Source organism: Salvelinus alpinus, chromosome 11 (genome assembly GCF_045679555.1).
Source record: "Salvelinus alpinus chromosome 11, SLU_Salpinus.1, whole genome shotgun sequence".
Taxonomy (NCBI): domain Eukaryota; kingdom Metazoa; phylum Chordata; class Actinopteri; order Salmoniformes; family Salmonidae; genus Salvelinus; species Salvelinus alpinus.
The window spans coordinates 9,721,798-9,747,444 of NC_092096.1; the positions used below are offsets into that span (position 1 = coordinate 9,721,798).

Here is a 25,647-nt window from a genome sequence, read left to right on the forward strand (position 1 = left end):
ATACACAGTAACAAACCCCATGACAAAATGGACAGAATTACAGGAAATTAGCTTCTGGTCCAGAGTCCGAAATAAGAATATATATACTGTATATATATATATATATATGTATATGATGTTGTGTATAGACAGTATAGACAGTAGTTATATAGGATGGTGTGTATAGACAGTAGTTATATATGATGGTGTGTATAGACAGTATAGACAGTAGTTATATAGGATGGTGTGTATAGACAGTATAGACAGTAGTTATATAGGATGGTGTGTATAGACAGTATAGACAGTAGTTATATAGGATGGTGTGTATAGACAGTAGTTATATAGGATGGTGTGTATAGACAGTAGTTATATAGGATGGTGTGTATAGACAGTAGTTATATAGGATGGTGTGTATAGACAGTAGTTATATAGGATGGTGTGTATAGACAGTAGTTATATAGGATGGTGTGTATAGACAGTAGTTATATAGGATGGTGTGTATAGACAGTAGTTATATAGGATGGGGTGTATAGACAGTATAGACAGTAGTTATATAGGATGGTGTGTATAGACAGTAGTTATATAGGATGGTGTGTATAGACAGTAGTTATATAGGATGGTGTGTATAGACAGTAGTTAAATAGGATGGTGTGTATAGACAGTAGTTATATAGGATGGTGTGTATAGACAGTAGTTATATAGGATGGTGTGTATAGACAGTAGTTATATAGGATGGTGTGTATAGACAGTAGTTATATAGGATGGTGTGTATAGACAGTAGTTATATAGGATGGTGTGTATAGACAGTAGTTATATAGGATGGGGTGTATAGACAGTATAGACAGTAGTTATATAGGATGGTGTGTATAGACAGTAGTTATATAGGATGGTGTGTATAGACAGTAGTTATATAGGATGGTGTGTATAGACAGTAGTTAAATAGGATGGTGTGTATAGACAGTAGTTATATAGGATGGTGTGTATAGACAGTAGTTATATAGGATGGTGTGTATAGACAGTATAGATAGTAGTTATATAGGATGGTGTGTATAGACAGTCGTTATATAGGATAGTGTGTATAGACAGTATAGACAGTAGTTATATAGGATGGTGTGTATAGACAGTAGTTATATAGGATGCTGTGTATAGACAGTATAGCCAGTAGTTATATAGGATGGTGTGTATAGACAGTCGTTATATAGGATAGTGTGTATAGACAGTATAGACAGTAGTTATATAGGATGGTGTGTATAGACAGTAGTTATATAGGATGCTGTGTATAGACAGTATAGCCAGTAGTTATATAGGATGGTGTGTATAGACAGTAGTTATATAGGATGGTGTGTATAGACAGTCGTTATATAGGATAGTGTGTATAGACAGTATAGACAGTAGTTATGTAGGATGGTGTGTATAGACAGTAGTTATATAGGATGGGGTGTATAGACAGTATAGACAGTAGTTATATAGGATGGTGTGTATAGACAGTAGTTATATAGGATGGTGTGTATAGACAGTATAGACAGTAGTTATATAGGATGGTGTGTATAGACAGTATAGACAGTAGTTATATAGGATGGTGACCCTATTTCATATAGCTTCACGTTTCGTTCGTTTTGTTGTTTTGTTAGTTTGTTCAGTGTTCTTTCTTTATTAAAGAAGAATGTACGCATACCACGCTGCACCTTGGTCCGATCTTTATGACGAACGTGACAGTAATAAACCATTCCTTCTCCTTTAAGGTGACCTGACCTGACCTCAACCTCCTTGATGCCTAATCCAAAGATCTCTCCCATTATCAATGCCTGCGACATGTGATCGCTTCTCTGCCCAACTCACGGCTGTCATGGTGTCTGGTACCAGATTGTGTCTCTTCTCCTCCCAGAGGATCCTTCCCAGAGGATCCCTGACAATAACATATCCTGACATAATGTAAACGTTATACATTACTCTCTCTCCCTCAGTGACATGAAGAAGTATATTTCATATTCTCAGAACCCAACAATACATATGAAGTGGGTAAAACAGTATGTAAACATTATTCAAGTGACCAGTGTTCAATGTATATGTACATAGGGCAGCAGTCTCTAAGATGCGGGGTAGAGTACCGGGTGGTAGCCGGCTAGTAACAGTGACTAAGGTTCAGGGCAGGGTACTGTGGGGGAGGCTAGTAACAGTGACTAAGGTTCAGGGCAGGGTACTGGGCGGAGGCTGGCTAGTGGTGACTGTTTAACAGTCTGATGGCCTGGATATAGAAATAGTCCGTGACTCGGGTGGCTGAGGTCCTTGATGATCTTCTTGGCCTTCCTGTAACACCGGGTGCTGTAGATTTCCTGGAGGGCAGGCAGTGTGCCCCCGGTGATGTTTTGGACTGCCTGCACCACTTTCTGGAGAACCGTGTGGTTGAGGGCGGAGAAGTTGCCGTACCAGGCGGTGACGCAGCCTGACAGGATGCTCTCAATGGTGCATCTGTAGAAGTGTGTGAGGGTGTTAGGGGCCAAGACTAATTTCCTCAGCCTCCTGAGGCTGAAGAGGCTCTATTGCACCTTCTTCACCACGCTGTCGGTGTGAAGGGACCATTTCAGGTACTCAGTGATGTGCACGCCAATGAACTTCAAGCTTCTAGTGGTCTCTGAGTCTCTCTCTACACCAGGCACTAACAGGTCCCCAGTGGTCTCTGGGTCTCTCTCTAGACCAGGCACTAACAGGGCCCCAGTGGTCTCTGGGTCTCTCTCTAGAGCAGGCACTAACAGGGCCCCAGTGGTCTCTGGGTCTCTCTCTAGAGCAGGCATTAACAGGGCCCCAGTGGTCTCTGGGTCTCTCTCTAGAGCAGGCACTAACAGGGCCCCAGTGGTCTCTGGGTCTCTCTCTAGAGCAGGCACTAACAGGGCCCCAGTGGTCTCTGGGTCTCTCTCTAGACCAGGCACTAACAGGGCCCCAGTGGTCTCTGGGTCTCTCTCTAGACCAGGCACTAACAGGGCCTCAGGAAGGAGATGTCTGTATCATAACATGTTGCTTGAAGAGTTTGATACTGGTTCTCTATAGTCCATCCACCTCCATAACACCTGGTCATGTGATGAGGGTCACCACACTGTTACTTCACCCACTCAGACGTGACAGATGGACGACAGAGAGGGAGCGAGAGAAAAGGTCAAGGGTTGTCGCGTGGCTTTGTAAACAGCCCCTCCAGAAAGTGAGTCCATTATGTGGCATTGTATACAGGCCCTGAAAGAGCAGGCTCTCATCAGTAAGATAGGAGTACTGGAGCAGCTATGACTCAGAGAAGCATTGCTCACCCTCCTCCTCCTCCTCCTCTTCCTCCCCCTCTGCCTGGGATCGAGGTCAGACAGCGTTAATGAAGTTACTCCAAGTACTCTTTTTAACGTGTCCAATTCAATGCCCTCCCTCGCTTTTCTCTCACGTTTTTCTCCAGTGTGTGTGTGTGTGTGTGTGTGTGTATGTGTGCACGTGTGTCCTACACAAGCAAATAGAATCATGAATCCATTGTTCTTCCCACATGACAGTTTCCTCGCCAGTAGTATTAACAGATCACTGATGTCCACATGAAAGTTTCCTCACCAGGGGTATTAACAGATCAATGGTGTTCTTCGGCTTGCAAGCCTCCCCCTTTTTCCTCCAAACATAACGATGGTCATTATGGCCAAACAGTTCTATTTTTGTTTCATCAGACCAGAGGACATTTCTCCAAAAAGTACGATCTTTGCCCCCATGTGTAGTTGCAAACGACAAGGTCTTTTGCTGTTGTTCTGGGATTGATTTTCACTATTCGCACCAAAGTATATTCATCTCTAGGAGACAGAACACGTCTCCTTCTTGAGCGGTATGACGGCTGCGCGGTCCCATGGTGTTTATACTTGCATACTATTGTTTGTACAGATGAACGTGGTACCTTCAGGCGTTTGGAAATTGCTACCAAATATGAACCAGACGTGTGGAGGTCTAGAATTTTTTTTTCTGAGGTCTTGGCTGATTTCTTTTGATTTCCCCATGATGTCAAGCAAAGAGGCACTGAGTTTGAAGGTTGGCCTTGAAATATATCCACAGGTACACCTCCAATTGACTCAAATGATGTCAATTAGCCTATCAGAAGCTTCTAAAGCCATGACATCATTTTCTGGAATTTTCCAAGCTGTTTATTAAAGGCACAGTCAATTTAGTGTACGTAAACTTCTGACCCACTGGAATTGTGATACAGTGAATTATCAGTGAAATAATCTGTCTGTAAACAATTGTTGGAAAAATGACAAAGTAGATGTCCTAACCAACTTGCCAAGACTATAGTTTGTTAACAAGAAATGTGTGGAGTGGTTGAAAAACGAGTTTTAATGACTCCAACCTAAGTGTATGTAAACTTCCGACTTCAACTGTATGTGTTCAGCACTTTTGAAATCTACAGCGACAGAATTCTGAACATGGGCCATTCTTACAGTATTCTCCCTGTACACCAAGTCAGAACCGTAGGATAAATAAAGAGGGCATATAAGCAGACAATGAAAGCTCTTACAATATTCGATGATGACATTTCTCTAAAACAGGCTATAGGCTACATGTGCACCACCAAGTCAGAACAGTAGGCTAAATCATGAGGGGGAAAGGAACAAAATTATTCGGGGAGGCACATGTGCTACTAACAGCTTACTACACAACATACACTTAGTATCACTTTCTTAGCTACAGTATACATATCTCCCTGGCATATTACCTCATTTATGCAGCAGCATACAATACATTTTTGGACTCACCTTGTTGTGCTCTGCTCACTTGAACAGGAAGGTGGAGTGGTGGTCCTTCATGGGCAAATTTTGCCATCGAACTTTGTCAAAGTCTGGCATTCTCTGGATTTATGGTGCTTTCAAGACAACTGGGATCTCGGGAAAAAAAACAAGGTTGAATCATGACGTTAGTGATCTTCAGGTCGGAGCTCTAGAAAGAGGCCCGAGTTCCCGAACTTGAAATTCAGAGTTGGATGACTGTTCAAAACGTTCCCAGTTGTCTTGAACTCACTGAAGTCTCACATTTCCCAGGTCCGAGTTCCCAGTTGTCTTGAACTCACTGAAGTCTCACATTTCCCAGGTCCGAGTTTCCAGTTGTTTTGAACTCACTGAAGTCATGCTGGATTGACAGCATGACCAATGTCGAATGTTTATCTATTTAAGCTTGGAAAAGAGACCCTTCAACCCAGACTTGGACCACACATCCACTCCATTGAATAGCACGCTCGTGACTGCTTTGCAATGCTTGCAGTTAGTCACTGATTCCTTCCAAACCACTCGTTGTTGAATTTGCAAATTTCAGTCCAATCAAAGCTACTGTAGATATAACGTGATTTGAGGTCACTTTATCTGTGGCCAATGACCTTGAGCCTTCTTGGATGGGCACTTCTAATGTAACTCTACTTCCTTCTACCTTATTGTGGTCATTACCATAGAAATGGCAGTTCTTTGACCTGTGTCCCTCATGTCTTTATATGTCATTTATATCAACTCAGTTACACCACTACATTCTCCCTCATTTCAGTAGAAACCCCATTTTGTCTGTCTAATCAGACTAGTGAAAAACCAGCCGAAATCAAAACCAGCTGAGATGTATTGATCAGGGGTGCGTCCCCAAATGGAAGCGTGTTCCCTATGTAGTGCACTACTTTTGAGTCCTGTGGGCCACTATAAAGGCAATAGGGTGCCATTTGGGATGCAAGCCTAGTTCTATGCATGCTATACATCACCTTTCGGTCAGCTCTCACTAAAGCCTCCGTCCGTATGAACGTTCATGTCACTGATGAGCTCTGACAGGAATGATTGTTACAACTCCTGTTATCCACTCTCAAAGAGGGTGTGTGTGTGTTTGTCTAAGGGTGATTAGGGGCCAGCGGAGGAAGCATCTGTCTCTCTCTCTGTCTGTCTGTCTCTCTCTTTCTCCCTCTCCCTCTCTCTGTCTCTCTCTTTCTCCCTCTCTCTGTCTCTCTCTCTCTCTCTCTCTCTGTCTGTCTCCGTCTCTCCCTCCTTCTCCATCCCTGCTCTGAGGTATATCAAAGCCTGCGTTGCCAGGGAGACAGCCTGCATGCATCAATAGTGTGTTTTCGCTCTCTTAATTAGCAGTGTAAATATTCTCTCCCTTTTCCCTCTCATTCTCTTCCTCCTTCTCTTCGTCCAGTCAGCCAATAGGATTGTAGCCCTGGAGTCTCAGCCAATAGTATTGTAGCACTTGAGTCTCAGCCAATAGGATTGTAGCCCTGGAGTCTCAGCCAATAGTATTGTAGCCCTTGAGTCTCAGCCAATAGTATTGTAGCCCTCAAGTCTCAGCCAATAGTATTGTAGCCCTGGAGTCTCAGCCAATAGTATTGTAGCCCTTGAGTCTCAGCCAATAGGATTGTAGCCCTGGAGTCTCAGCCAATAGTATTGTAGCCCTGGAGTCTCAGCCAATAGTATTGTAGCCCTGGAGTCTCAGCCAATAGTATTGTAGCTCTGGAGTCTCAGCCAATAGTATTGTAGCCCTGGAGTCTCAGCCAATAGTATTGTAGCCCTAGAGTCTCAGCCAATAGTATAGTAGTCCTGGAGTCTCAGCCAATAGTATAGTAGTCCTGGAGTCTCAGCCAATAGTATAGTAGTCCTGGAGTCTCAGCCAATAGTATAGTAGTCTTGGAGTGGTGAACTGAGCCGCGTCGCATCAGAGGCTCTGGTCAATAGGAGTGCCCTATATAAGGAATAGGTTATCATTTGGGACTCAAAACTGTTGAACTGGTGAACTGTGGGTCTGTAGTGACCTTTGACCCTTTGAGGATGAGAAAACAAAGAACAGCTGTGGAGCCCTGAAGGGTGTGTGTGTGTGTGTGTGGTTGAGTCATGTGGTATTTGGTGTTGTCATGTAATTGAGGAGCAGTCTCATCGTTGCCGGCACTTAGTTCATAACACAAAGAGAGCTACACGTCTGTGACAAGAGGGCCTCTTTTCTCTCTGAGTGTGAGGGAGGACGAACAAGTGGGTGTGTGTGTGTGTGTGGAGCTGTTTAAAGCGTGTGAGGCTGAACAAGGCCTGCTGTGGTGCCGAGCTGAGCTCATCAGAGACACTGGGCGCCCAGTCTGTGTGTGTGTCTCTGATTGGACCGTGCCTAGCTCTAACGGTAAGCCGGCCCTGGCAAAGATCAGATCAGTACAATCCCTGTGAGAATCAGTGCCAGTTGCTACCCACAACAGTTTTCAATGAAGATGCTTTGTCAGGAAGTGAATTTTAAAATCACTTCCTGAATTGACTGAATTGGCCCCCAAACCAGCTGCTTCTGTCATAAAATGAGAGAACAGATGTGTATTTATTTAACAAGTCAGACCCAATGAACCCTTCATATTACCTGTCCTCTATTCCTCTCTTCATCTCCCACATCCAAACGCGCCTCTATCAATGAGACACAGCAGGAAACAGACGGTAAGAGAGCCAGGCAGCCAGGCTCAGTGTTGCAGCAACACGAGTGACATGGTCGACAGGTGAACTGAAGAGGTCTCGGTGGCACGAGTACGATTTTAAATATTCCATCATTAGTATTCATTATCATTAAGGCCTAGTAAACATGGACACTCAGGCTCACTCATTTATATAATATAATATTTAGTTATTATAATAATTGTTGTTACTCTAATAGCCCTAATACATTACTGCACATAGCCATGTTGCAAATTACTGACACTGAGCTGATTGTAGTTATCTAAGGGTTTTAGCGCCCCCTTCTGGACATTCTAAACCCCTGCATAAACTGGCTATTCTTTCATGTTGCGGAACACTTTCAAACTGGAATCAATAAAAAAGAGAGGAACAAAATACCAACTTCAATAGATATTATTAGGCTGAAGACAGTGTAGGCTACCTCTCTCTGTGTCTATTATTAGGCTGAAGACAGTGTAGGCTACCTCTCTCTCTGTCTATTATTAGGCTGAAGACAGTGTAGGCTACCTCTCTCTCTATCTATTATTAGGCTGAAGACAGTATAGGCTACCTCTCTCTCTGTCTATTATTAGGCTGAAGACAGTGTAGGCTACCTCTCTCTCTATCTATTATTAGGCTGAAGACAGTGTAGGCTACCTCTCTCTCTGTCTATTATTAGGCTGAAGACAGTGTAGGCTACCTCTCTCTCTCTATCTCTGTCTATTATTAGGCTGAAGAAAGTGTAGGCTACCTCTCTCTCTCTATCTGTCTATTATTAGGCTGAAGAAAGTGTAGGCTACCTCTCTCTCTTTGTTCTTAAGTGACTTGCCTAGTTAAATAAAGGTTACATTTTATTTTTATATGTGAACTGAACTGTCGTTTATGGTGAAACTATTCCTTATCAAATATTTTTTTTTAAAAGAAACATTGAACATCTAACAGTCAGATCATACAGTGTAAAAGCAGGTGAGCTGATTCTACTCCTTTTGGTCATTTTCTGCTGTTTTGTGGTGGAAAACGGAGCGGGTCGAGTGTAACACGTCAACCCTGTTACCCAATTTTTTTTTGTGAAGCTTGCATTCATTGCCACTCCCTGAATCACACAAGCTTCCATTTCCCCGTCACAAGGGGATTCATGACTGATTTAAGATGAAAACGTCCCCCATGTTACTTTATTTGGCACTTAATAGGCACTTACTGTAGTACTTTTATATTTAACCTCTCGAGATGGAAAAACGTGTACAAAATAAGTTACAAACAATGCGAAAAAAAACAACAACAAAATAACACGGTTGGTTAAGATGTCCATGACACAACTGAACATCTAGCAAAAATCCATATTCTATTCTGGTGGAAATGAAAACGGGAGGAAAATGTGTCAACAGTTGAGGAGCATAGGTATGACACATGGCGACACAGCTACTAGAAATCTCTAAATACATCTCTAAATTACAACAGGTTTGATCATCACGCATGCGCGTTTCGACGCTTTGCCAAGGCAACGCAAAGACGCTGCTGTAACCGTCCAGATACCTTGCAGAAGTAACTACAACTTGCAACAATAACAATCAAGCTGGAAAATACAGACACAGTTCTCCCAAACGCCTGCAGAACTTTAACAACAACAAAAAAATGCCAGTACATTTCAAGGTAAACAAATGTACTTTTTCATTGAACGAGTGGAATAGAAATTCAACTCTTGGCTTTGGTTAGCGCAGTGTTTTGAAACACGACGTCAGGTATCTACGTCACCGCTTAGAGTGAGGAGAAGAGGTTTCGATTGATATAGAAACATTGTTTAATTCGCACAAATACATGTTAGTTTACTAACATCGTGCATTGCGATTACAGCGGATAAACAATCTTCGACGATTGCAGGTATAGCTAGCTAGACGGGGAAACAATCAAATCCCACTTCCAAGCTGTCGGTTATTAGCTTGGTTAGCTAAGTGTTTACTAACACGTTACAATGGTATAAAGTGGATAAGCTAACGTAAACTAGCTGCCAGTGGCTATTTCGTGTTTTTATTGATAAATAGAGAGACATAGTAACGCGCATGTTCTAGGCTTCAAATAAATCTATCAACTGCATGACATTGTAAATGGCAATAGAGGATTTGTTTAATGTGGTGTATTGCGTTAGTATGATTAATCAGCCTAGATAAAGACAGTGGTACAGTATGGTTTAGAAACTGTGGCCTACTACAGCTGCTAACTTGCTAGATATGCTGTAGCTGCGATCTCAGTTCACAGATTTCATTCAAACAAATGGAGCCAATCTGTTTCCTAGGCAACATCTGACCAACAAGAATCATGCAAATGTTTGTGTATGCATGACGCGTACAGTTCTTTTAAAGGCATGCTATTTGCTAAATTTATCCCACTTAAACAATATAGTAAGTCATGTTTTCTAAGCTATTTCCTAATGTTTGGATTGTCACACTCACATGCACAGGGCATCAGTGAGTACAAGAAGACATTTGAAGACATTTAAAGACCGGGTAGCGCGCTCCAGAAGCGCCTCTCCTCAGCGACGGATGCGCTTAGCTGGACTTCGATCTGACCAGATGGGTAAGATTTATTGATTGATTGATATAGACCCTTTTCCAGTACACGACACACTGACGTCACGCACAGATGCCCACGACTCTTGGCTGCATTGAAAAAAGCTGTCGCCATCTGCGTCCCTTCAACAAAGCCTGAATTTAAGTTTTTATCACTTCTAAACAAAATAACTTTTTGGGGTTCTCGTACGCGTACAATGATGTTTTGATTCTCGCTTGAACAGTCGCTAAGATTATATTTGGATGTGAACTTTGCAAAATAACTTTTTTTTGGATGCGGCAGGTGTTGGCTAGAATGTTAACGTTCATTGACATACTGTAGTCTGTAGCAAAAGCTAGCCAAAGAGCCATTTTACTGGTTGAAGTGTTAAAAAATATATGTATATAATGCAGTCAAATTTGCGATGATGACACACACATTATATTAAGCAGGACATTCATACAAGCCTTAAAATCCTGTTATAATCCAAAAGTAGTGTGAAATGCACTCATAAGCAACATGTAAATAGAGGTGTTTTTTTGTGTGTGTTCTGTCACCAACTTGCTCTATGGCCCTTCCTGAGGCAGTGTTTGCAAAAACAGAAAGGGGTGTATATGACCCGGTAACAGTATAAAATGCCATGTTAACATATCAAACATCTTTAAAGCACTGAGCCCAACTCTACTATTCTTATTTCACATTTGAGTCATAGTGAGTGAATACATTTTCATACTGGTCCTCCGTGGGAATAGAACCCATAACCCTGGCTTTGTAAGCACCATGCTCTACCACCTGAGCCACATGGTCAACTATCATCTCTCTATCATCCATATTACACCAGGTATCAGTAGAGACACTATCATCTCTCCTTCTATCATCCATATTACACCAGGTATCAGTAGAGACACTATCATCTCTCTATCATCCATATTACACCAGGTATCAGTAGAGACACTATCATCTCTCCTTCTATCCATATTACACCAGGTATCAGTAGAGACACTATCATCTCTCTATCATCCATATTACACCAGGTATCAGTAGAGACACTATCATCTCTCCTTCTATCCATATTACACCAGGTATCAGTAGAGACACTATCATCGCTCTATCATCCATATTACACCAGGTATCAGTAGATAGACTATCATCTCTCCTTCTTTCATCCATATTACACCAGGTATCAGTAGAGACACTATCATCTCTCCTTCTATCATCCATATTACACCAGGTATCAGTAGAGACACTATCATCTCTCTATCATCCATATTACACCAGGTATCAGTAGAGACACTATCATCGCTCTATCATCCATATTACACCAGGTATCAGTAGAGACACTATCATCTCTCCTTCTATCCATATTACACCAGGTATCAGTAGAGACACTATCATCGCTCTATCATCCATATTACACCAGGTATCAGTAGATAGACTATCATCTCTCCTTCTTTCATCCATATTACACCAGGTATCAGTAGAGACACTATCATCTCTCCTTCTATCATCCATATTACACCAGGTATCAGTAGAGACACTATCATCTCTCTATCATCCATATTACACCAGGTATCAGTAGAGACACTATCATCTCTCCTTCTATCATCCATATTACACCAGGTATCAGTAGAGACACTATCATCTCTCTATCATCCATATTACACCAGGTATCAGTAGAGACACTATCATCTCTCCTTCTATCCATATTACACCAGGTATCAGTAGAGACACTATCATCTCTCTATCATCCATATTACACCAGGTATCAGTAGAGACACTATCATCTCTCCTTCTATCCATATTACACCAGGTATCAGTAGAGACACTATCATCGCTCTATCATCCATATTACACCAGGTATCAGTAGATAGACTATCATCTCTCCTTCTTTCATCCATATTACACCAGGTATCAGTAGAGACACTATCATCTCTCCTTCTATCATCCATATTACACCAGGTATCAGTAGAGACACTATCATCTCTCTATCATCCATATTACACCAGGTATCAGTAGAGACACTATCATCGCTCTATCATCCATATTACACCAGGTATCAGTAGAGACACTATCATCTCTCCTTCTATCCATATTACACCAGGTATCAGTAGAGACACTATCATCGCTCTATCATCCATATTACACCAGGTATCAGTAGATAGACTATCATCTCTCCTTCTTTCATCCATATTACACCAGGTATCAGTAGAGACACTATCATCTCTCCTTCTATCATCCATATTACACCAGGTATCAGTAGAGACACTATCATCTCTCTATCATCCATATTACACCAGGTATCAGTAGAGACACTATCATCTCTCCTTCTATCCATATTACACCAGGTATCAGTAGAGACACTATCATCTCTCTATCATCCATATTACACCAGGTATCAGTAGAGACACTATCATCGCTCTATCATCCATATTACACCAGGTATCAGTAGATAGACTATCATCTCTCCTTCTTTCATCCATATTACACCAGGTATCAGTAGAGACACTATCATCTCTCCTTCTGTCATCCGTATTACACCAGGTATCAGTAGAGACACTATCATCTCTCCTTCTATCATCCATATTACACCAGATATCAGTAGAGACACTATTATCTCTCCTTCTATCATCCATATTACACCAGGTATCAGTAGAGACACTGTCATCTCCTTCTGTCATCCATAATACACCAGGTATCAGTAGAGACACTATCATCTCTCCTTCTATCATCCATATTACACCAGGTATCAGTAGAGACACTATCATCTCTCCTTCTATCATCCATATTACACCAGGTATCAGTAGAGACACTATCATCTCATCGCTCTATCATCCATATTACACCAGGTATCAGTAGAGACACTATCATCTCTCCTTCTATCATCCATATTACACCAGATATCAGTAGAGACACTATCATCTCTCCTTCTATCATCCATATTACACCAGGTATCAGTAGAGACACTATCATCTCTCCTTCTATCATCCATATTACACCAGGTATCAGTAGATACACTATCATCTCTCCTTCTATCATCCATATTACACCAGGTATCAGTAGAGACACTATCATCTCTCCTTCTGTCATCCGTATTACACCAGGTATCAGTAGAGACACTATCATCTCTCCTTCTATCATCCATATTACACCAGATATCAGTAGAGACACTATCATCTCTCCTTCTATCATCCATATTACACCAGGTATCAGTAGAGACACTATCATCTCTCCTTCTATCATCCATATTACACCAGATATCAGTAGAGACACTATCATCTCTCCTTCTATCATCCATATTACACCAGGTATCAGTAGAGACACTATCATCTCTCCTTCTATCCATATTACACCAGGTATCAGTAGAGACACTATCATCTCTCCTTCTATCCATATTACACCAGGTATCAGTAGAGACACTATCATCTCTCCTTCTATCATCCATATTACACCAGGTATCAGTAGAGACACTATCATCTCTCCTTCTATCCATATTACACCAGGTATCAGTAGAGAGCCTCAGTTTCTGTCCAAGAGGAAGGTGCCCTCCTCCCACACGCCCCAGGTGTCCAGCTCCTTCCAATGGATCCCCACCACCACAGAGCCCCCACAGAGACGGGATGAGACCCCCAGACCTGGTACCTCTCCCCTGGCTCCTACCCCAGAGCGAGTACACACCCCTCTGGCCCCTAGGGGTCCCCCTCCTCCAGGGGACCCTCAACGAGGCCCGACCACTCTTCAGGGCCAGACTCACACCCGGAGCCCCCTGGCTACTGTAGAGAGAAAGGACCAAGCTTTCAATGGGGTGAGAATGGTTGTTATTTATTACATATATGGAAATACGTGTGTTCGATTTAGCTTGGGGTTTGCACTTTTGAGACTATTCCATTGGCTCCATTGTACCAGGCAAACTAAATCAAGCGCAGCTCATGTATTTGAAAGGACCATTTGACACACGAATTTGACCCAGGCCTTCTAAGCAGCCCGTGGCCTGTGCAGCAGACAGTTAATTTTTTGTTTGTTTAACCTTTATTTAACTAGGCAAGTCCGTTAAGAACAAATTCTTATTTACAATGACGGACAGTGAGTTATTACTAGTTACCTGTGTAGTAAAGTGAGAAATGTGATTCCAGGTTGACCATGTGTTGAGGAGGAAGGCAGGGCTGAAGTCGTCTGGACAGAGGACTGGACTACAGAACTCAGAGTACAGGAAACAGTTTCCGTGGAAGACACCTGTAGCTGGCCACGCCTCCCCACTGCTGGCTGCAGAGCAGGTGTTAGTTGTTCCACTCATATCCTCATCTTGTCTGAACGTATACAACCCCAAACATCCATAACATCCATGTTAAAGCCCTGATAGCCACACGTTTGACATGTGTAGGCATTTCCTGGTCATAGAGGGGCCATATGCACAAGTATTAAGTAAGATTCACTGCTTCTTGTTACACCCTGAACCCAGGGTTGGTCACCCCTTCTGCCCCATTACTAGTTAGTCTTGTTACGCTCTGAACCCAGGGTTGGTCACCCCTTCTGCCCCATTACTAGTTAGTCTTGTTACGCCCTGAACCCAGGGTTGGTCACCCCTTCTGCACCATTACTAGTTAGTCTTGTTACACCCTGAACCCAGGGTTGGTCACCCCTTCTGCACCATTACTAGTTAGTCTTGTTACACCCTGAACCCAGGGTTGGTCACCCTGCCCCATTACTAGTTAGTCTTGTTACACCCTGAACCCAGGGTTGGTCACCCCTTCTGCCCCATTACTAGTTAGTCTTGTTACGCCCTGAACCCAGCGTTGGTCACCCCTTCTGCCCCATTACTAGTTAGTCTTGTTACGCCCTGAACCCAGGGTTGGTCACCCCTTCTGCACCATTACTAGTTAGTCTTGTTACACCCTGAACCCAGGGTTGGTCACCCTGCCCCATTACTAGTTAGTCTTGTTACACCCTGAACCCAGGGTTGGTCACCCCTTCTGCCATTACTAGTTAGTCTTGAAAACCCGACCGTTGGCAACACAGTGACTAGGACCTGGTTTTAATGAGGGAGTCTTTTGGCCTAGAGGAGCTACGTCACTACCTACGTCGATAAGGGGGGAACAATTCTGGGGACTCGCCTAACAAATCACGGGGCAGACATGCCAGAACGCCGTGATTTAAAACCAAACTTTGCAGTGGTTTTAGTTGAGGTAGTTGATGGAAACTAGCTACTGGGGCGGCAGGTATCCTAGTGGTTAGAGTGTAGGGGCGGCAGGTATCCTAGTGGTTAGAGTGTAGGGGCGGCAGGTATCCTAGTGGTTAGAGTGTAGGGGCGGCAGGTATCCTAGTGGTTAGAGTGTAGGCGCGGCAGGTATCCTAGTGGTTAGAGCGTTGGGTCAGTAACCGAAAGGTTGCTGGATTGAATCCCCGACCTGACAGGGTAAAAACAGTGGGTTAACAAGGCAGTTAACCCACTGTTCCCCGGGCCCTGAGCAAGGCAGTTAACCCACTGTTCCCCGGGCCCTGAGCAAGGCAGTTAACCCACTGTTCCCCGGGCCCTGAGCAAGGCAGTTAACCCACTGTTCCCCGGGCCCTGAGCAAGGCAGTTAACCCACTGTTCCCCGGGCTCTGAGCAAGGCAGTTAACCCACTGTTCCCCGGGCCCTGAGCAAGGCAGTTAACCCACTGTTCCCCGGGCCCTGAGCAAGGCAGTTAACCCACTGTTCCCCGGGCCCTGAGCAAGGCAGTTAACCCACTGTTCCCCGGGCCCTGAGCAAGGCAGTAAACCCACTGTTCCCCTAGCCCTGAACAAGGCAGTTAACCCACTGTTCCCCGGGCCCTGAGCAAGGCAGTTAACCCACTGTTCCCCGGGCCCTGAGCAAGGCAGTTAACCCACTGTTCCCCGGGCCCTGAGCAAGGCAGTTAACCCACTGTTCCCCGGGCCCTGAGCAAGGCAGTTAACCCCCTGTTCCCCGGGCCCTGAGCAAGGCAGTTAACCCACTGTTCCCCGGGCCCTGAGCAAGGCAGTTAACCCACTGTTCCCCGGGCCCTGAGCAAGGCAGTTAACCCACTGTTCCCCGGGCCCTGAACAAGGCAGTTAACCCACTGTTCCCCGGGCCCTGAGCAAGGCAGTTAACCCACTGTTCCCCGGGCGCCAAAGATGTGAATGTTGATTAATGCAGCCCCCCGCACCTCTCTGATTCAGAGGGGTTGGGTTAAATGAGGAAGACACATTTCAGTTGAAGGCATTCAGTTGTACAACTGAGTAGGTATCTACTTGCGAACTATAACCTCTGTGATCTCCATGTTGCTAGCTGCTATTTAGTATTTTATTCAAGAGGATAAAGTAGTGATGTAGAAAGTGACGTAGTTCCTCTATGCCAAAAGAGTCCATCATTGAAACCGGACCTCAGTCACTGTGTTGCCCAGGGTCGGGTTTTCAAAACATGACTAGTTTGAGTGGTAGGCTATCTACCCAAGCTGTGGAGCAGAGATACTGTTTGGTCAAACAGCCAGTAGATGGTAGCAGAGTATTTCAGTATGAATCAACTATGAGTTACAGAATATTTCCTGCACGGTCTTCTCCAGATGCTGTACACCAGCCACCGGTCCATCCCTCCCTTCAAGTCGAACCCGGTGGTGGTGTTGGAGAGTGAGTACAGCAGGAACTTTAAAGCCTCTCCTCCTCCTCCCAGAGGACCACGACTACGCAGCCATGTAGACGGAGACCAGGCGCCTCTGTTCCAGAGAGAGAATGTTTCACCTGAGAAAGCATCAAAGGTACTTTTCCAAGTTCTACTCAGTCCAACAACGCCACACTACAACTCAATCTTTGTTCTGGTATTTGATTTATTCAACCTCTCATGTACCAGACTTTACAAACGTGTCGTCGCTGGCCAGAGACCAGCACTCAAACCAGATCTGATTCCGGGTGCCAAGATTAGGCCACAATATAATACTTCCAGCGTTGGCAATATCTTCAACGCTACCTTTTGTATTTCAATAAGGAAGCAGATAGCCCTACTTACTTATAACAAGTATTTGTAACTGATTTCTGGGAAGAAACGGATACATTAGGTTACATTAGACTGCAAGGTTTTTCTGTTTATTGACATTTCAAAAACCCCTTGGAGGAATACAATGAACACCTAGAACGTCCAATATGAAAGAGGAATACAATGCACACCTAGAACGTCCAATATGAAAGAGGAATACAATGCACACCTAGAACGTCCAATATGAAAGAGGAATACAATGAACACCTAGAACGTCCAATATGAAAGAGGAATACAATGCACACCTAGAACGTCCAATATGAAAGAGGAATACAATGAACACCTAGAACGTCCAATATGAAAGAGGAATACAATGAACACCTAGAACGTCCAATATGAAAGAGGAATACAATGCACACCTAGAACGTCCAATATGAAAGAGGAATACAATGAACACCTAGAACGTCCACTATGAAAGAGGAATACAATGCACACCTAGAACAGAGGAATACAGTGAACACCTAGAACGTCCAATATGAAAGAGGAATACAATGCACACCTAGAACGTCCAATATGAAAGAGGAATACAATGAACACCTAGAACGTCCAATATGAAAGAGGAATACAATGAACACCTAGAACGTCCACTATGAAAGAGGAATACAATGCACACCTAGAACGTCCAATATGAAAGAGGACTACAATGCACACCTAGAACGTCCAATATGAAAGAGGACTACAATGCACACCTAGAACGTCCAATATGAAAGAGGACTACAATGCACACCTAGAACGTCCACTATGAAAGAGGAATACAGTGAACACTTAAAACTTCCAATATGAAAGTAAATAAACCAGTTATTTAGATCATGTACTCCACATGCCACGCTGGATTCACCCACTGGAGTGTACAGGAGGTTTGGTGGTATTTCTGTACTGGCTCTACTGGTTCTATCCCCAGATTCCTCTGACTGACTGGTTGCATCCCAAATGGCACCCTATTCCCTATATAGGCTCTGGTTAAAAGTAGTGCACTATGTAGGGTATAGGGTGCCATTTGGGACGACGCAGCCTTTACGAATGGCTCTGTTCTGTTTGTTTGCGATGATGACATCAGAGCAAGCGGAAGAAGAAGAGGGAAGAGAGAGAGAGAAAGTCCAGCGTCGTAGCGGAGAACATTCCAGTTCCACAGCCTCAGGAGCAACGGGCGGACCAGGAAGTGAAGTCACAGAGCCCCCAGAAGGCACATCTTCCCCACAGGTGAGATCAGCGGTCAGTTGTGATTACAAGTTAGATTGTAGGGGGAAGTTGCCTCTACACGCTGATCCTGGGTTCATTTAGCATTCTTTCCCACTAATGGTTAAGGTTAGGATTGGGGGAGGGGGGAGCTGATCCTAGACCTGTCCCTTTGGGAAACTTCACCTGGAGTCAAAGGTCAGGGGTCGGGAAGGGGAAGTAGGAGGGGAAAGAGAGAGACAACCTGTCAGTAATAGGAAGTTTCTCATGTATTGTATATTGTCTCTTTCCATATTCACTTCCTGCTATGTGTCATGCAATATTTTGGTAATAATTACTGGTAACACTGCACTCTCTCTCTCTGAGAATCACATGGAACTTCTCCAATGGACAGCAGCAGGGTTTGGTCATTCACATGTGGCCTATTCAACTAATACATTTTAGTTTAGAAATGATAATGCCAAGTGCAATGCTAAATGATCACTGAATATACACGATCTGACTTGGCCTGTCTCTGTGTTTCTGTCCCTCTCTCCAGAAAGGTGAAATCAGAGTATAACGCCAACTTCCGCTCTCCGCTGAACTACATATATAAGGATGGAGCCTGGGTCAAGGCTACCACGGTAGGAGAGGAGGTCAGTGGTTATTACACTGTCTACCACGGTAGGAGAGGTCTAGTTATTACACTGTCTACCACGGTAGGAGAGGAGGTCTAGTTATTACACTGTCTACCACGGTAGGAGAGGAGGTCTAGTTATTACACTGTCTACCACGGTAGGAGAGGAGGTCTAGTTATTACACTGTCTACCACGGTAGGAGAGGAGGTCTAGTTATTACACTGTCTACCACAGTAGGAGAGGAGGTCTAGTTATTACACTGTCTACCACGGTAGGAGAGGAGGTCTAGTTAATACACTGTTTACCACGGTAGGAGAGGAGGTCTAGTTATTACACTGTCTACCACGGTAGGAGAGGAGGTCTAGTTATTACACTGTCTACCACGGTAGGAGAGGAGGTCTAGTTATTACACTGTCTACCACGGTAGGAGAGGAGGTCTAGTTATTACACTGTCTACCACAGTAGGAGAGGAGGTCTAGTTATTACACTGTCTACCACAATAGGAGAGGAGGTCTAGTTATTACACTGTCTACCACAATAGGAGAGGAGGTCTAGTTATTACACTGTCTACCACGGTAGGAGAGGAGGTCTAGTTATTACACTGTCTACCACAGTAGGAGAGGAGGTCAGTGGTTATTACACTGTTTACCACGGTAGGAGAGGAGGTCTAGTTATTACACTGTCTACCACGGTAGGAGAGGAGGTCTAGTTATTACACTGTCTACCACGGTAGGAGAGGAGGTCTAGTTATTACACTGTCTACCACGGTAGGAGAGGAGGTCAGTGTAGTTATTGTATAAAGTAATGACCTACAGGCTCTAAGTAAATGTCATGGATATGGCTGAAGTCTCTATAACCCATTCTCTCTTCCCATCCTCCATTGCAGGGGCGTGACAGTCAGCATAGTCACGTTTGGTATCACGAGGTAACACGGTCTGGTCTCCCCGCTGTTCTACTGCATCTTCCTTCTCTTTTGGCTGTTGGCATTGACCCCTTCCCTCCTCTCACGTTTACATCAAACTGAGTGATGATACGCGAGTGAACGGAACACCTGTGTATCCACCTTAGAAACGATACAATGAGCAAAAATAGTTTCCATTGTTGAGTTTCAGAAAGGCCCCATACCTGAGATCTAGGCCTGAGATTGTTGAGTTTCAGAAAGGCCCCATACCTGATATCTAGGCCTGAGATTGTTGAGTTTCAGAAAGGCCCCATACCTGAGATCTAGGCCTGAGATTGTTGATTTTCAGAAAGGCCCCATATCTGAGATCTAGGCCTGAGATTGTTGATTTTCAGAAAGGCCCCATACCTGAGATCTAGGCCTGAGATTGTTGAGTTTCAGAAAGGCCCCATACCTGATATCTAGGCCTGAGATTGTTGAGTTTCAGAAAGGCCCCATACCTGAGATCTAGGCCTGAGATTGTTGATTTTCAGAAAGGCCCCATACCTGAGATCTAGGCCTGAGATTGTTGATTTTCAGAAAGGCCCCATACCTGAGATCTAGGCCTGAGATTGTTGCTCTGATAGGTTGCTGTAAAGATTAATTGTGAGTGTGCGTGCGTGCGTGCGTGCGTGCGTGTGTGTGTGTGTGTGTGTGAGTGTGCGTGCGTGTATGAGAACACGGTGTGTGTGTGTGTGTGTGTGTGTGTGTGTATGAGAACACGGTGTGTGTGTGTGTGTGTGTGTGTGTGTGTGTGTGTCAGGCAGTGTCAGCGTCAGTACAGTGAGTCAGCAGGAGGTTGGTTAGACAGTGTTCTTCTCTCCATTCAACCTGAACATGCTGAGTGGTTAACCGTACCTTGTACGACACGTGGAAACCTGGCCCATCAACTTCATGGAACATGTACTAAATATAGTCTAGATGTGGAAGAACTTTCTAGAAAACGATTGCCGTTTGTCTTCTAAGTAAAGTAGTTTAATACACAGCAATTATAATGAAGGAATTATTAGGACCGTTAGTTGGTCTGCGGTGATACCAAGTCTGATTGGTCTGATGTTCCACTCCAGGATCGGAGCTCAAAGCCATTTCCAGTGGGCTCTAGTTTCATTGAGGAAATCAACGAGGACAGAAAGAGATGTTTTTGTTCGTCAGCTGAATGAGGATTTTCTGTTGAATTTCAGTCTAATTGATTCTGTTGAAAAGTAGTTAAGATCAACCCTTCTCCAAAGTCCTGCTGGCGACCAGTCTATCAGTCTACCAGTCTATCAGTCTACCTTACGACCAGTCTATCAGTCTACCAGTCTATCAGTCTACCAGTCTATCAGTCTACCAGTCTATCAGTCTACCTTACGACCAGTCTATCAGTCTACCAGTCTATCAGTCTACCTTACGACCAGTCTATCAGTATATCAGTCTACCTTACGACGAGTCTATCAGTCTATCAATATATCAGTCTACCTTACGACCAGTCTATCAGTCTACCAGTCTATCAGTCTACCTTACGACCAGTCTATCAGTCTATCAATATATCAGTCTACCAGTCTATCAGTCTACCTTACGACCAGTCTATCAGTCTACCAGTCTATCAGTCTACCAGTCTATCAGTCTACCTTACGACCAGTCTATCAGTCTACCAGTCTATCAGTCTACCAGTCTATCAGTCTACCTTACGACCAGTCTATCAATATATCAGTCTACCTTACGACCAGTCTATCAGTCTATCAGTCTATCAATATATCAGTCTACCTTACGACCAGTCTATCAGTCTATCAGTCTATCAGTATCAATATATCAGTCTACCTTACGACCAGTCTATCAGTCTATCGATATATCAGTCTACCTTACGACCAGTCTATCAGTCTATCAGTCTATCAATATATCAGTCTACCTTACGACCAGTCTATCAGTCTATCGATATATCAGTCTACCTTACGATCAGTCTATCAGTCTATCAATATATCAGTCTACCTTACGACCAGTCTATCAGTCTATCAATATATCAGTCTACCTTACGACCAGTCTACCAGTCTACCAGTCGACCAGTCTACCAGTCTACCAGTCTATCAGTCTACCAGTCTATCAGTCTACCAGTCTATCAATAAATCAGTCTACCTTACGACCAGTCTACCAGTCTATCAGTCTACCAGTCTATCAGTCTACCAGTCTATCAGTCTATCAATATATCAGTCTACCTTACGACCAGTCTATCAGTCTACCAGTCTATCAGTCTACCAGTCTATCAGTCTATCAATATATCAGTCTACCTTACGACCAGTCTATCAGTCTACCAGTCTATCAGTCTATCAATATATCAGTCTACCTTACGACCAGTCTATCAGTCTACCAGTCTATCAGTCTACCAGTCTATCAGTCTACCAGTCTATCAGTCTACCAGTCTATTCCCTATATAGTGCACTACTAGAGGCCTATGGGTCCTGGTCAAAAGTAGTGCACTATATAAGGAACAGAGTGCCATTTGGGAGGAAGACTGTGTCCAGATGCCAGCCTAGGTTCAGATGCCAGCCTAGGTCCAGATGCCAGCCTAGGTCCAGATGCCAGCCTAGGTTCAGATGCCAGCCTAGGTTCAGATGCCAGCCTAGGTTCAGATGCCAGCCTAGGTCCAGATGCCAGCCTAGGTTCAGATGCCAGCCTAGGTTCAGATGCCAGCCTAGGTCCAGATGCCAGCCTAGGTCCAGATGCCAGCCTAGGTCCAGATACCAGCCTAGGTTCAGATGCCAGCCTAGGTTCAGATGCCAGCCTAGGTTCAGATGCCAGCCTAGGTTCAGATGCCAGCTCAGTGTGTGTTGTGTCGTGCCCTGGCTTTGCTTGTGTGCAAGAGAAGAGAAGATATGGCCTCTGCCTGCTTGTCAGTCATCTGTTGCATCATTGTGTGTGTCTTAAAGCTATTGATAACACTTTCTGTGTTTAGAACTCTCTACCACACACCTGTGATCAGTATCAGAGGAAAGCGTTTACTCACAGAGCTCTGATTTTGTGATCAGTATCAGAGGAAAGCGTTTACTCACAGAGCTCTGATTTTGTGATCAGTATCAGAGGAAAGTTGACTTTGCAGCTAAAAAAACGACAACTAAACATGAGTCTGCTGCCTTTGCTTCTGATGCCACAGATACTGCAAGGCCCCCTCTTACCATGTGCTGTTAATGTGATGCCACAGATACTGCAAGGCCCCCTCTTACCATGTGCTGTTAATGTGATGCCACAGATACTGCAAGGCCCCCTCTTACCATGTGCTGTTAATGTGATGCCACAGATACTGCAAGGCCCCCTCTTACCATGTGCTGTTAATGTGATGCCACAGATACTGCAAGGCCCCCCTTACCATGTGCTGTTAATGTGATGCCACAGATACTGCAAGGCCCCCTCTTACCATGTGCTGTTAATGTGATGCCACAGATACTGCAAGGCCCCCCTTACCATGTGCTGTTAATGTGATGCCACAGATACTGCAAGGCCCCCTCTTACCATGTGCTGTTAATGTGATGCCACAGATACTGCAAGGCCCCCTCTTACCATGTGCTGTTAATGTGATGCCACAGATACTGCAAGGCCCCCCTTACCATGTGCTGTTAATGTGATGCCACAGATACTGCAAGGCCCCTCTTACCATGTGCTGTTAATGTGATGCCACAGATACTGCAAGGCCCCCTCTTACCATGTGCTGTTAATGTGATGCCACAGATACTGCAAGGCCCCCTCTTACCATGTGCTGTTAATGTGATGCCACAGATACTGCAAGGCCCCCTCTTACCATGTGCTGTTAATGTGATGCCACAGATACTGCAAGGCCCCCCTTACCATGTGCTGTTAATGTGATGCCACAGATACTGCAAGGCCCCCTCTTACCATGTGCTGTTAATGTGATGCCACAGATACTGCAAGGCCCCCTCTTACCATGTGCTGTTAATGTGATGCCACAGATACTGCAAGGCCCCCTCTTACCATGTGCTGTTAATGTGATGCCACAGATACTGCAAGGCCCCCTCTTACCATGTGCTGTTAATGTGATGCCACAGATACTGCAAGGCCCCCTCTTACCATGTGCTGTTAATGTGATGCCACAGATACTGCAAGGCCCCCTCTTACCATGTGCTGTTAATGTGATGCCACAGATACTGCAAGGCCCCCTCTTACCATGTGCTGTTAATGTGATGCCACAGATACTGCAAGGCCCCCTCTTACCATGTGCTGTTAATGTGATGCCACAGATACTGCAAGGCCCCCTCTTACCATGTGCTGTTAATGTGATGCCACAGATACTGCAAGGCCCCCCTTACCATGTGCTGTTAATGTGATGCCACAGATACTGCAAGGCCCCCTCTTACCATGTGCTGTTAATGTGATGCCACAGATACTGCAAGGCCCCCTCTTACCATGTGCTGTTAATGTGATGCCACAGATACTGCAAGGCCCCCCTTACCATGTGCTGTTAATGTGATGCCACAGATACTGCAAGGCCCCCTCTTACCATGTGCTGTTAATGTGATGCCACAGATACTGCAAGGCCCCCCTTACCATGTGCTGTTAATGTGATGCCACAGATACTGCAAGGCCCCCTCTTACCATGTGCTGTTAATGTGATGCCACAGATACTGCAAGGCCCCCCTTACCATGTGCTGTTAATGTGATGCCACAGATACTGCAAGGCCCCCTCTTACCATGTGCTGTTAATGTGATGCCACAGATACTGCAAGGCCCCCCTTACCATGTGCTGTTAATGTGATGCCACAGATACTGCAAGGCCCCCTCTTACCATGTGCTGTTAATGTGATGCCACAGATACTGCAAGGCCCCCCTTACCATGTGCTGTTAATGTGATGCCACAGATACTGCAAGGCCCCCCTTACCATGTGCTGTTAATGTGATGCCACAGATACTGCAAGGCCCCCTCTTACCATGTGCTGTTAATGTGATGCCACAGATACTGCAAGGCCCCCCTTACCATGTGCTGTTAATGTGATGCCACAGATACTGCAAGGCCCCCTCTTACCATGTGCTGTTAATGTGATGCCACAGATACTGCAAGGCCCCCTCTTACCATGTGCTGTTAATGTGATGCCACAGATACTGCAAGGCCCCCTCTTACCATGTGCTGTTAATGTGATGCCACAGATACTGCAAGGCCCCCTCTTACCATGTGCTGTTAATGTGATGCCACAGATACTGCAAGGCCCCCTCTTACCATGTGCTGTTAATGTGATGCCACAGATACTGCAAGGCCCCCCTTACCATGTGCTGTTAATGTGATGCCACAGATACTGCAAGGCCCCCTCTTACCATGTGCTGTTAATGTGATGCCACAGATACTGCAAGGCCCCCTCTTACCATGTGCTGTTAATGTGATGCCACAGATACTGCAAGGCCCCCCTTACCATGTGCTGTTAATGTGATGCCACAGATACTGCAAGGCCCCCTCTTACCATGTGCTGTTAATGTGATGCCACAGATACTGCAAGGCCCCCCTTACCATGTGCTGTTAATGTGATGCCACAGATACTGCAAGGCCCCCTCTTACCATGTGCTGTTAATGTGATGCCACAGATACTGCAAGGCCCCCCTTACCATGTGCTGTTAATGTGATGCCACAGATACTGCAAGGCCCCCTCTTACCATGTGCTGTTAATGTGATGCCACAGATACTGCAAGGCCCCCCTTACCATGTGCTGTTAATGTGATGCCACAGATACTGCAAGGCCCCCTCTTACCATGTGCTGTTAATGTGATGCCACAGATACTGCAAGGCCCCCCTTACCATGTGCTGTTAATGTGATGCCACAGATACTGCAAGGCCCCCTCTTACCATGTGCTGTTAATGTGATGCCACAGATACTGCAAGGCCCCCTCTTACCATGTGCTGTTAATGTGATGCCACAGATACTGCAAGGCCCCCTCTTACCATGTGCTGTTAATGTGATGCCA

At 44.7% G+C, this 25,647-nt stretch overlaps 1 protein-coding gene across 1 annotated transcript in view; it reads left to right on the forward strand.

Moving 5' to 3' along the window:
• The first annotated feature begins 9,868 nt into the window (after window positions 1–9,868).
• Window positions 9,869–25,647, forward strand: part of LOC139533563 (nuclear protein MDM1-like) — a 32,205-nt gene continuing 16,426 nt past the window's right edge. The window contains exons 1-6 of the mRNA XM_071331698.1: window positions 9,869–9,980; window positions 13,454–13,755; window positions 14,084–14,224; window positions 16,511–16,702; window positions 18,035–18,177; window positions 18,692–18,788. Coding sequence (XP_071187799.1) covers window positions 9,947–9,980; window positions 13,454–13,755; window positions 14,084–14,224; window positions 16,511–16,702; window positions 18,035–18,177; window positions 18,692–18,788 — 909 coding nt within the window. The 5' untranslated portion in view covers window positions 9,869–9,946. The remainder of the gene's footprint in view (window positions 9,981–13,453; window positions 13,756–14,083; window positions 14,225–16,510; window positions 16,703–18,034; window positions 18,178–18,691; window positions 18,789–25,647) is intronic.